The sequence below is a fragment of the Nyctereutes procyonoides genome, unplaced genomic scaffold (genome assembly GCF_905146905.1).
Source record: "Nyctereutes procyonoides isolate TBG_1078 unplaced genomic scaffold, NYPRO_anot_genome, whole genome shotgun sequence".
NCBI classification, from domain to species: domain Eukaryota; kingdom Metazoa; phylum Chordata; class Mammalia; order Carnivora; family Canidae; genus Nyctereutes; species Nyctereutes procyonoides.
In genome coordinates this window covers 1,310,191-1,323,337 of record NW_026575158.1, presented here as the reverse complement: position 1 = coordinate 1,323,337, position 13,147 = coordinate 1,310,191, and the positions used below count along the sequence as shown (strand labels likewise).

Sequence of the window (13,147 nt, the reverse complement as noted above, 5' to 3'; positions counted from 1 at the left end):
CATTATTTTCATTAATTTATCAGCTATTTTGCAAAACTGCAATGTAAATCTAGCACTAGAGCTTTGATGGCGCATACACACACACACACACACCCCAATACATTTACTATAAAAGTCAGTAATGTTTCTTTAACAGTGAAAATATAAAATTTATATTTCAGAAGAGTTTTGAAAAATTGTATCATAAATTATCATGACTATATTAGCAATTCACATTTCTCATTTATTAATAGCAGAGAAAGGACAACCCTATCTGTCTAGAATTACCTGAACTGTATTATTTTTCTTGCTAAATAGCCAATAATTATTAAATTTAAGAAATAAAGCTATCAATAATAACAATAAAGGAATACAATATTCCTTGGTTATGAAACATTTACTCTGTAACAGATAATATGTCAAACTTTTTTATATATAAGGCTTAATCTAATCCTTATAAAACTCTAAGGTTGGTACTACCATACCCATTTTACACATAGAGCAACTGAGGTTTAAGAGGCTTAAATTACCTTTTCTATGTCACACAGTAAATGAGTTCAACTAAATTTTGACTCCGAGGTCTATGCTCTTAGCTACACAATTCTTTGCAATACATTTCTTCCAGTTGTGATGATACTCAAACTCTAAAGAAAAATTTTAAAGTCTTTTATTCTTTCTGTCAGTTCAAAGAAGTCCTCATTCCAGGGATTCATGGATTTGCTTGCTTACAATAAAAAATAAAGGGGTACTTAGCTGAATTAGCTGAATTAGTTGGTAGAGCATGTAACTCTTGATCTTGGGATTGTGAGTTCAAGCTCCATGTTGGGCATGGATTATTTTTTTATTTTTTTAAAGATATATTTATTTGAGAGAGAGAGAGCGCGCAAGGGGGAGGGGCAGAGGAAGATGGAGAGAGAATCTCAAGCCGACTTCATGTTGAGCATGAAACCCGCATGGGGCTTAACTTAAAAAAAAAATACAAAATAAAAAAAAATTTCTGTGTTCAGCCTCAGATTCTTAAGTCAAGTTCTCCAGGGGAATCCCAGATAATCATAGGCATATTTAATAAGTTTCAGATAAGTATAGATATGTAAATTCAGATACATTCAGATAACAAACTTCATATAGTTTAGGACACTCTGCCTAATTCTAGGTACGGCTCTATTCCCCTTCAAACCTGGAAGGCAGCATAAGAGGGCAATCTCTTCAAATTTGATCCACCAGAACCTACTGTTGGCTTTCAGAATCAAAGCCACCAGAAGCTGCCTGAATCTCCCCTCGGATGTCCCTATGATATTTTTACCACTCAAGGAGAAGGTTGGAGTCCATATTCATATTTCAAATTGTAACAAGTAGGGGACGCCTGGGTGGCTCAGTGGTTTAGTGCCTGCCTTCATGCCCAGGGTGTGACCCTGGAGTCCCAGGATTAAGTCCCACATCGGACTCCCTGCATGGAGCCTACTTCTCCCTCTGCCTGTGTCTCTGCCTCTCTCTCTCTGTCTCATGAATATATAAATAAAATTTGCAAAAAAAATATTTTAAAAAATTGTAACAAGTATTTATTAAATAATGTGCCCACTATATGCCTAGTATTATGCTAAGCACTATGAACACTACACAAGTACAAAAAATATGAAAATCCTTAGAAGGACTACCAAAAGAAATATGTACAGGTAGAGTCTCCAAGAAAGCAGAAATGGGATTTCAAGGAAAAAAAGAAGAGATTGTCAGATTAAATTTATTTTTATTTTTTATTTTATTTTATTATTTTTATTTTTATTTATTTTTTAAAAAAGATTTTATTTATTCATTCATGAGAGACACACAGAGAGAGGCAGAGACACAGGCAGAGGGAGAAGCAGGCTCCATGCAGGGAGCCCGACTTGGTACTGGATCCCAGGTCTTCAGGATCACGCACTGGGCTGAAGGTGGCGCTAAACCTCTGAGCCACCCAGGCTGCCCAAGTTTATTTTTTAAATATTAAAACTAATCATGTCTGTACTGGCGTTGAAAATCCAGTGGGCACCCTCCTAAACAGTGGTTTTTTCCAGGAGCTTCTACCTGGAGCATAGTTTCATTGCCCAACATCAGCTCTCAAAATTAAGTATTTTTTGTATGACAGGTGAAGGAAAAGGAAGATTATTTTTGAGCCCGTACTGACTCGAATACTTTTAAAAATGAACCACAAATAAAATGCAGAAATTAATATACTACTGAATTTATTATAATGGTTTCCTGCTATCAAATAAATTCATTTCAAATTAGTTTGCCTTACAGTAAGTAGTATTTTTCTGTATTCAATCTCAAATGAAGAAAAAAAAATACAACTTCCCAAGTTTCCTTTTTTTTTCTTAATTATCTTCTACAGTTGGGAATCATGTTACTTTGTAATATTATGCATACTATCCTAGAATGTTAAAGATATTTTAATAGTGACATTAATGTGCAAATTTTATTTTAATTTTTAAAAAGATTTTATTTATTTATTCATGAGAGATACAGACAGAGAGTCAGAGACATAGACAGAGAGGGAAGCAGGCTCCCTGCAAGGAGCCTGATGTGGGACTCAATCCTGGACCCTGGGATCACAGGCTGAGCCGAAGGCAGACACTTAACCACTGAGCCACCCAAGCGTCCTTCAAATTTTAATATTTGAATAAAAGATGACCTTCTCACCAATAGACAGATCTTTCAAGTTTATAAAAAACCCAATGCAGTTGAAAGAAAAAAATTCTAAATTCTTAAAGTAGCTTCCAGATTTGATTATTTATACCCAACTTCCATTAATATCAAGGCTTAGAGAGAAAGAATTACATACGGAAAACTTAAGGCTGAATTAGCTTTGGATTCAAACTTAAAATTGCAGGACAGGAAAAAAATTAAAAAATAAATAAAATTGCAGGAAGAAATCTATTTTGATTTCAACATCCACTATAAATACAGTCGAATAGTTATTATGAATAAAAGCATCAGACTCCCAAGGTAAAGGACTTTAAAAAACATAAAGTGAAATATATCTCTTTGACTAATGTTATAGACAATCATCCTCCCTGTCACAACTGCCTAAAGAGAAACACACCTTTTCATGTCTTGTCTTCATCCTGGTCTCCTTTTACTCCCTCTGGAGGGCTTTTGAACTGGGATTTGACATCTCTTAAATTTGTGCTTTCTCTAAATATAAAAGGGGTTTCCTTTTCTTACAGTTTTAGTCTTACATGGAGTTCAAGTCTAACTTACATTAAAGAAAAGTAGTCTAGGCCTTAGAAACTCAATGTTTGTCTTGATCATTTCTTTTCTTTTTTTTTCTCTTTTGTTTTTATGAGGGTGAGCTAAAAACCCCAAAGTTGGACATACTGGCTTACAGACAGAAAGAAAATATTCTTTTTTTTTTTTCTTTTTTTTTTTTTACTGTAAAAAGCCCATAAGGCTCTTTTATAGAAAGCCCACAGTAGCAGCTCTCCTCGAAAGCCACCTTTTTCTTCCTAATAGCCTTAGAGGAGACAGTGTTCAGAAAAGATGACAGCGCCAAGTGTTGCTAATGTCAGACCCAGAAACAAGCTAAGTGGTTTAGGGCCCAAATCCCTGTTTACTCTCTATATTTGTCAAAATAGGGGAGTTTTTTCACAAGCAAAATGTTTTTTTAAAAGTCATTGTCTCTCAAATTCCACAATAAAGAATTCATCCCTAAAAAGAAAAAAAAATGAGAGAGGTCTCAGATGAGACATAGTGAAAAAAAGTAATCTGTATGACATCATGAAGAAAGGAGAAAAGGGATGATGACAATGAAAAACATCTGGATTATGGATATAAAGAAGGTGAAAGAACCATTTCTGCACATCAGTTTTAAGAAGTGAGTCTGACATTCAAAAACTTGTAGCCATAGAATGTGACATCCATTTGGTCTCATACAACATCAAATAATAAATCTGTATCAGATGCAATTCATTCATTTAAAGAATATTTACTGAATGTGGTTATTTCACAGGACTGTAGGAATAAAAAAAAAGATGGCAGAAGTCCTTACTCTGTGGAGGATCTTATATTTTAGAGGGAAATAGAATCTTCTTTTTGTGTTCTGAATTATACAGACCCTTGAAAGTACATGGTCTGAAGAACTGTTAGATTTGTTTCCGTTTAAAGACAAAGTTTTCATAGTAATGGCTGTCATTTAATTAAAAGATTAGAAGGGCTCTATGTTTGCAGGCCCAGAGATTAAAGCACATTCTCTTCCTCTGCTTCACCAAAACAGAATTTTCCATAATTTCAACCTAATTCAATTTCCTGTAACAAACACTTACAGAGCTCCCAGAGGCAAAATGATCATTTCTTTAAATTATGTTTGAAATGCAATATTTACAGCACTACTTGAAGTCTATATTTAATGTACACTACTTGAATAAATAGTATTTTCTTCTAATATTGACATTATATTTCCTATGATAAAACCACCAACACAAAAATCTTCCCAAATCCTACCTTGGACAGTCAGAGTAGCTGATGCTTCAGCTTTTCCAACCATATTTTCTGCAACACAAGTATATGACCCCATGTCACCAGCCATCACTTTCCGAATCTTCAAAGTATGATCATCTCTGATTTCGTATCTAGTGACATAACAGAAAAAAAAAAAGCATAGTTAAGTGACTTTCTACTTAAAAGGTCCCATCATTAGCAATATGATGCACCTCAGACAGCGAATCAACAACATGCAACATTCTCTACAGAAAATCTAAAACAAAAGGTGAAATGTGGCCTTCCTCTATGTAATAAGCATGCAGATAGAGCCTGTTTTCAGTTATGTTGGCTAAACAAACTATTTTCTAGAAGAAGACTTTTGGGCAAAGTTGGCACTTCTTCATTTATTTCCTCAAGCTACTATCAGAAATATTACAAGGACTACATGAAGTATTGGGGCGCCTGGATGGCACAGTCGGTTGAGCACCAGACTCTTGGTTTCAGTTCAGGTTGTGATCTCGGGGTCATGAGATCATGCCCCACCTTGGGCTCTGTGCTCATTACAGAGTCTGAGTGTCTCTCTCCCTCTCCCTCTGTTTCTTCCACTTGTACGCTCTCTCTCCACCCCCTTAAATCAATCAATAAATCAATCTTAAAAAAAATGTATGAAGTACTGTACTCATTTCCAGATTGCAGGTGAGAAATTGGAGGCATAAGAAAGTAAGGTAGCCTGGTTTTGGTTGCAGCAGTCTAGTGGCAGAGTTGATACCCAAACCCAGGCTCTCATTCCAGAGTTTGCTTGCCTTGCCTCATTTTCTCTCCCCTTCAAAGCTGGGTTTATTGTGAAGTTTAATTTTAATCCTCTTTTTACTCTATGTAATATCCCTGAGTTATATTAGCTACTGTAGGTTATATATTGATTAGCTGCACAAACATTCCCAATCCCTATTTCATTGAAGCTCCAAATTCATAATCCCAACTGATAGTTAGACATCATATCCCATGGGTACCTAACATTTCATATGCTGAATAAAACTTTTTTTTCTTTCCCCATCATATAAACCAACTTCTCTTAATACAATATCCCTGTGTCTTCTTCCACCAGCTCTCTATATCTAACAAATCATCCAATTCATCAGTTTAGTCTCAGAAATTTCTCTCTACTATGGACCCCTACCCTATCTCCTGCCTAGTTCAGGCAATCCATATCTCTTATCTGGACAAAAACAGCAATAGTGACCCTGCCATTAGTCTTGCCCCACATTAATGTAATATCCACAGTGCTAAAAAATTATCTTCTCTAAAAAGTAATCCTGTTCAGCCAATCCTGGCTCAGTTGGTAGAGCATGTGACTTTTGATCTCAGGGTTGTAAGCCTGAGGCTCAAAGATTGGCTGTAAAGATTACTTAAAAATAAAATATATTTTTTAAACATTTATTTATTTTTTAGACAGAGAGAGAGCACGAGCGAGCACTGAGGGGAGGGGCAGAAGGAGAAGGAGAGAGAGTCTCAAGCAGACTCCATGCCGAGCATGAAGCCTGACGAAAGGCTCAATCTCATGACCCTGAGATGGTGACCTGAGCTGAAACCAAGAGTCAGATGCTCAACCAACTATACACCCCAGGCAGCCCTAAAAATAAAATCTTTAGAAATAAAAAAAGTAATCCTGTTCATACTATCCCTTTTGACTCATCAATGTGCATGCAATAGGATTTACAATTCTACAGTCTATTATACAAAGTCCCTTATAATTTGGCCCCAGTGTCTCCAACCTGATATAACTTCTTGCCATATGCCCTAGGAGGTAGCCAGGTTAAAGTTTCCACCACTCAAAATGTGCGATGTTCTCTTTCAGATTTGTGTCTATGTTGTAATGTCTCTTTTCCTGGAAAACTCTCCTCTTCTTTCTTGCTTTTCAAATTTATATGTATTTTTCAAGACATTGCTTACATGTATTACCTTCCTTTGAGAACTCTCTGTGGATTTCCTACTCCCACAGGTCACCATTTATGTGACAAAGGGTTTGCTATGTTATTTTGTATCTATCCATACAAATCTTCTTTTGGGAGCTCCTTGTGAGCAGAAACTGCAACCCCAAAACCTAGCAAGGGCTCAACACGTTTGCTGAATGAACAGACAGACAGCTTCAAGACAACACCTGAAAGCTTCATTCCCCGAGGCTGCAAGTGTACCTCTGCTCTTGACCAATTTAAAGGCTTGACAGATAACAAGAGACTCTGACTTCTACCATTCCCTGGTGATTTTGTAGCTAAGGAAATAGAAACCTGCTTTGCGGTTGGTTCATATCTCTGTCTTTACTGCTGTGCCTTCTTTCTCTTTCCTACCTACTTTCATACAAGAGATTGTTATTAATTGTGGTTGGACAGAAGAAAACTCTTTAAGGAATATCACATTTACAAGCGTTCCCTGGGCAAGCCAGGGTCATGGATCTATAGTTCTATGTGAAACCCTCAGAGAAAGTATGATAACCTCTTGATTCTAATTATCTCTAATATTGCATCTGGCCCCTGATCAAAAAGTCTAGAGTAGACTAGTCTAATGGCATGTATATAAGCAGTGGTCTGAACAGTGGAATTTCTGAGTAGATGGATCCTATCACTAAATTGCAATCTGTACCTGGATTTGGGCAGTTCTCCATCGTCTTTCCTCCATCGTACCGTAGGCACAGGGTCACCTCGAGCCTCACATTTAAATTCTGCACTGTCATCCACAGTTACAGCCAAGTTACTAGGTCTCTTCACAAATGATGGTCTCTCTGAAATAGAAAAAGCCATCTTAAGGACATATAGAAGTGAACAAACTAAAAACACTTTTAGATGTTCATAAAGACATTTATAATTTAAAATATTATTTAGAAAATTATTTCACATAGCTCCTTTCTTCTAGAAGCCCCTCCCTAGGTTTAGAGTTTTCTCCTAGTTTTCTTCCCATGTCGTGGCTACTTTAGCTCAGGTTACTTGGCTAATTTCTTGTTTCCTCTTCCATCTCACAGAAATATTCATTTACATTCTAAAAAGGTAACTTCTTTCTCATTGGTATAAACTAAAAAATGATAAGAGGTCTACTTTACAGTGAGCAGAGTAGTTAAAATTTCACTTACCCAAGACAGTTAGCTCTGCTACTTCACTCTCCCGTTCCCCAACCATGTTGGTACCAACACAAACATATTTGCCAGCATCACTTTTGCGGGTGTAAGTAATCATGAGCTTTCCACCTCGTATCTTAAAAAAAAGTTTTACATAAATACTATTAAAATTACTTTAGCCATGTCTACACAACAGAAGTCTTCATAAGTGAAGTCTACTTTCCAAACAAAGAACAAAGCATAATTTTACCAAAAGGCCAATGTGCAGTACTTGCTATATTTATAGGTAGTAACTTTAGACAGAATTTATACCAAATATGCAATATAAAAGGTACAAAATACTTTTACTTACCTACATCTTCTTACACAGTTATTACATTCCGTAGAACTAGAAATTTGTATTTCTAAACTAGCCAAGTTCTTTCATATTATTTAGTTAAATGAAGACGAAACAACTGCATGAATAATTTGGTTAGCAAGCAGGAAAAAAAAGGAAATTCTTAATACCATATGAGTATAATATGTAAATACATATTAACTATAAGCGATTTCCAGAAAGCATATTCTAGTACTAGATGTGGAAATAAAAAGTCTCTAATTTATCAGTTGCTTTAAAGAAATATATCATTAAAGATCCAAAACAGTGTAGAAACTGACATGTTCTAAAAAAACATGGGTGTTGCTGCTGCCCAAGTAGTTTCTGAGGGACTTAGGAAGCACAGACTGTCAGATCCCAATAAAACATCTTGAAAGTCATTTGGACTCACTCTTGAACATTTAATTATTTGAAGAAGAATTAATTACAAATATAAGCAGACTTCCAGTACAATAAATAGGCTGAAGTTAACCATGAATTAAGATCAGGATGCAGAAATTGAACTATCTTTACTTAATTTAGTAGACTTTTGGTGGGTTGTTGGGTTCTATTACCCATGAATATCTATAATGCTCTGAACCTGAGAAAGGTTTTGTCAGGGATAACTTCTAGAATGTTTCTTCCTGTAGGTTTTGATCTCAACCTCACAGTTATTCTGTACAGTGTACTGATGAAAGGAAGGAAGGAAAGGAAGGAGGAAGCAGAGAGAGGGGAAAAGAAAGAAAGAAAGAAGAGAATAAAGAATAGAAGGAAGGAGAAAAAGCAAAGAAAAGAAAAACAAAAGGCGGACAGGAAAGAACTATTCAAATGGAATTTTTTTTTCATCATAAACTGGGAGTTTATTGTAACCACTGCTTTATAAAGGTGGGGTCATACTGTTTTCGGGTACCTAAATTCTTAGTTTCAACACAGATACCCAAACTAGATAGTGTCCAAGTTTTTATGTCTTAGTACAAACCAAATATTAACAATGCAGTTTAAACTTCTGTGGCTTTTAGGACTTATTATTTTTTCAGATATTTTATTAAAACAATAATCATGATTTTCTAGGTGCCATTACAAAAACCACACAGGGATGGGGCAGTTGGGTGGCTCAGTGGTTGAGCATTTGCCTTTGGCTCGGGTGGTGACCCCGCGGACCTGGCATTGAGTCCTGTATCGGGCTCCCCATATGGGGCTCCCCGCACTGGGCTCCCTGCCTCTCCCTCTGCCTGTGTCTCTACATCTCTCTGTGTGTCTCTCATGAATAAATAATGTCTTTAAACACACACACACACACACACACACACACAGGGACTCTTCTCTATTTTGCTCATGACTCTACCCATCATAATAGAATATTGCCTGCACATAGTGGTCACTCAAATGATTTTTGTTGAATACAAACTTTTTATACACAAAATCTAGTCTGTTATCCAATGGAGCATTTCTATAAAGGTTTACAGCAGTTATAAGATATGTTATATAAATATATTTTTTCATATACACTTACCTAATTTCACATAGAATAATACAAAGAAATAAATGTTACACAAAAACAACAAATCTTCCACAAGTTAACGATAGTCAGTACTTTGTATTCAGTCTTCTTTTGGCATGTACACACTCTCTCTCACACAATATATAGATCCACCTCTACGTCTATATCTATATACACACACTTTTACTAAAGTAGAATAATATAGTATATGCTCTTCTGTATGCATTTTCAACTCAATAATATGAGAATATTTTTACATTTTAAACATTTAAGACCTTGTATACAGATCCTCCCCCCAAATTTCAATGGCTAAATAGTATTCCGTTATACATAGTATACCATTATATAGATTTATCATATTTTACCAAACCCCTATTGATAGATGTTTAAGATTTTCAGTCTCCCCTCTTCCAAATCAGCATCTTTTCTCACATGTGCAATTATCCTGTTAGAGAGTCTCAAAGTGGGAGTCTTAATTCAAATGTATATCCAACCTTCAGGCTATTGGTTCACAGTGCTGTTTTATGCTTCATAAAATGGCTTTTGTGTGAATATATCATTTAAATTTTAGTTTTTATTATAATCCTGCTGTGAGGCTGTTAGAGCAAGTGTTATACTAACTTCATTTTTCACTTATGGAACCAGCAGCTCAGTAAAGTATAATCTCCTCTCCTGAAAAGCTCCACTATGCCCATCATTACCGTATGTTTTAATTTTGTGTTTAAATGCCAGATTTCCTCCTTGACTATGAACTCTGAGGCAGAGAAGCATATCTAGCATATCTAATTTGTCTTTTAGCCCCAATACTTGTCACCGTATCTAGTAAATAGTAAAAAAAAAAATGTGGAAGGAAAGTGACTTGCCCAATGTCACTTAGCAAGTTGGAACAGATATTAGCCAAGATATATGCCTTTGGCTACATGAGATGTACAAATGACAGGAAACACACAGCCCATGGCACTGTTAAAATTGCAATTTAATAAATGGGAGTTTAATGAGCTTGACTTCTTGAGGTTCAGAAAATGTGAGAATCATATCAAGATCCATACTACTAAGATCTGCTGCAACCTTTTGTCATATACTTATTTTGAAACACCTTCCATAAACGTTTCTAAAGTCTTGAGGAAACAAAATTTTTCCAGCAAAAATGAAGGTGACAAATTCTATTCCTGATAGGAAAGTTAAATGATCTGAGATGTGGTCCTAGATGTTCCTTTATTGGTTCTTTAATTTTGAATAAGACATTGAACCTCCCCTTATGCCTCACAATCTAACTTTAAATGTTTTTTCATATTTAGGTGGTCACTTCATTTCTAAAGGGATTATACATTAATAAGTAAAATTTATAGCAAAATAAGAGGAAGTAAATACTGCAAGTATTCTTTTTGCTCTAAAAGTTAAGTCAATGAGTCATATCCACATACACAAGCCTTATATTTATAAAGCTTTACAAATCATTTTAGAATATATTCAAATGTGGAGGAAAATGAGAGTCAAAGAATGATAAAGTGTAAGTAATTTTCAAGAGTACAGACATTTTTATAGCTTCAGTATAACATAGCACTAAGTTACTTTTACACATCTTAAATACTTGGGAATGTAGAGTTTTAAATCAACTCACTGATGCACACGTGGGGCACCAATTAACATTACATATTGCAGCCCAGCACTGTTTTATTTTGAAAGGATCTCTATACATTGAGTAGAAGTGGGATCGTGTTAACATGAGTTATGAGGGGGCTGCCAGGAGATTCTCAGACAGGGGAACATTCCAATATTGCGGTGAGTGGGATGAAGCAATAACTAAGGCGAACTACAAATTCAAAGAAAGCTATCAAATACTGAAGAATGTGTTGCTCACACTCTATTCCTACAACTCTAGCTATACCCTTGACTTTGAACCACCCCAGTGTAACCTCTGCAGGTCCAATATATCCGTGCAGGTTTTTTTCAATAAATACTGTACTGTAAATGTATTTTCTCTTCCTTATGGTTTTCTTAATAACATTTTCTTTTCTCTAGCTTACTTTATCTTAATACGGTAGAGAATATATATATATTTATAACACAAAAAAAAGAAGTGTGTTTATGTTATGGATAAGGCATCTGGTCAACAGCAGACTCTTGGTTAAGTTTGGGAGGAATAAAAAGTTATACACAGATTTCTGACTGTGTGGCCACCCCTAACCTCTGTGATGTTCAAGAGTCAACTGTATTCACACTTGGCTCAGTCCTGAAAAACTCTTCTAAATCCATCTGGTAGGAGACTTATGCTTTGGAAACACATAGCTGTATTTTGCTACTAAATATAAATAGAAAAGCCATTCCTCTTCTATAAGATTTTATTTTACAGACTGCTTTGCTAAACCATGTTTACTGTTCAAAATAAAAGTAACCCATGAGGCATTTTACAATATATTTTCTCTGTCCTTTGCAAGTAAATACTAGTTGTATGGACCAGTCTGACATTTATTTCTGTGAGAAATGTTTTTAAATGAATCAGGTTACCTTGAGAAGCTTTTTTCATTAGATTCATATAATATGACAAAAAGCATACATTTATCATACTTGTTCATTTATATGTAATTTCTGTATCAATGAAAAGAAGCTAAAATAACTAATCAAAGCCTAAAAATAAAAATAGTAATCTTATAAGACATTTTAGATGAGAAAAATGCAATTTTTTTCTTGAATTAACAGCAGAGATATTAATCATCAATGGCTTCATGAAGTCAACTATATTGCACCTTTTTTCCCCACTCAAAGTATTCTTTACCCACATTATCTGGTTGGAACCAAACTGAAAATGAAAGTGTATATAGAAAAATTTAAAAAAGAGAGAGAAGACTTCTAAATCCCACATAATCTTTCAAACTGACCAAAAGTAGATATATTCACATAGGAAAGCAAAGTGAGCATGGCCCAAGAATCACTGTGTCTTAGAATATACGTGTGGTAGCAGGCAAGGCATCTACCTCTGTTTTTCCTCTCTAAAATGGGGATACTCTTAACACACTTCTCCAAGGATACTGAGTTACATGAGGTAATTATATAAAGTACTTAGAAAAATGCCTGCAGGTCATCATAATTATATATTATACTTATGGATTTAATGATTAAAGATGCATGCATTTGTCTAATCAAAACCCATCTTCCTTTGCAAGGCTCCATCCAGAAGCTTTTTATTAAAATCAATTAGTAACACATCTTCCATTGCTTTGGTCAGAAAAATGTTTATCTGCATCAACACAGCAGAGCCTTAGGAACAAGTAATTCTCAGGCCAAATATTTATTTCCTCTAAAACAGTGATTCTTTATGAGGGCAGTTACCTGCCCTCTCCCAGGAAATATATGGCAGTGACTTAAGGTATCTGTGGTTATCACAACTGAGAGGGGGCAGCAGGGGTGCTACTAACCCATAGTGGGTAGAGACCAGGGAGGCTGTGAAACACCCTGCAATGCATAGAGGAGTCCTCTACAAATAAGGAATTATCACACCCAAAATGTCAATAGTTCCGAGGTTGAGAAATTTTGTTTTAAAGGTCTGGCTCTGGCCTAAGGATAAATGCTGGATTAAAATGACAGAAGGAAGGGAGGAGGAGTTAAAATTAGACAAAATAATAAATGTTCATTCTATTTGGGAAATCAGTGCTGTGACTTCAGGGATTAGTATAAATACCCTCTCCACACACACCTTCTATACCATTAGTAAGACAATTTCATTATAAAATACTACGTTCCATTCTATACC

At 35.4% G+C, this 13,147-nt stretch overlaps 1 protein-coding gene across 1 annotated transcript in view; it reads right to left on the bottom strand.

Annotated features, from left to right (window-relative positions):
• Nucleotides 1-13,147, bottom strand: part of ROBO1 (roundabout guidance receptor 1) — a 409,328-nt gene that overhangs the window by 108,132 nt on the left and 288,049 nt on the right. Inside the window, exons 4-7 of the mRNA XM_055313849.1 lie at nt 7,556-7,676; nt 7,072-7,210; nt 4,456-4,583; nt 1,201-1,209 (exon numbers count right to left, since the gene is read on the bottom strand). Of these exons, the coding sequence (XP_055169824.1) occupies nt 1,201-1,209; nt 4,456-4,583; nt 7,072-7,210; nt 7,556-7,676 (397 nt within the window). The remainder of the gene's footprint in view (nt 1-1,200; nt 1,210-4,455; nt 4,584-7,071; nt 7,211-7,555; nt 7,677-13,147) is intronic.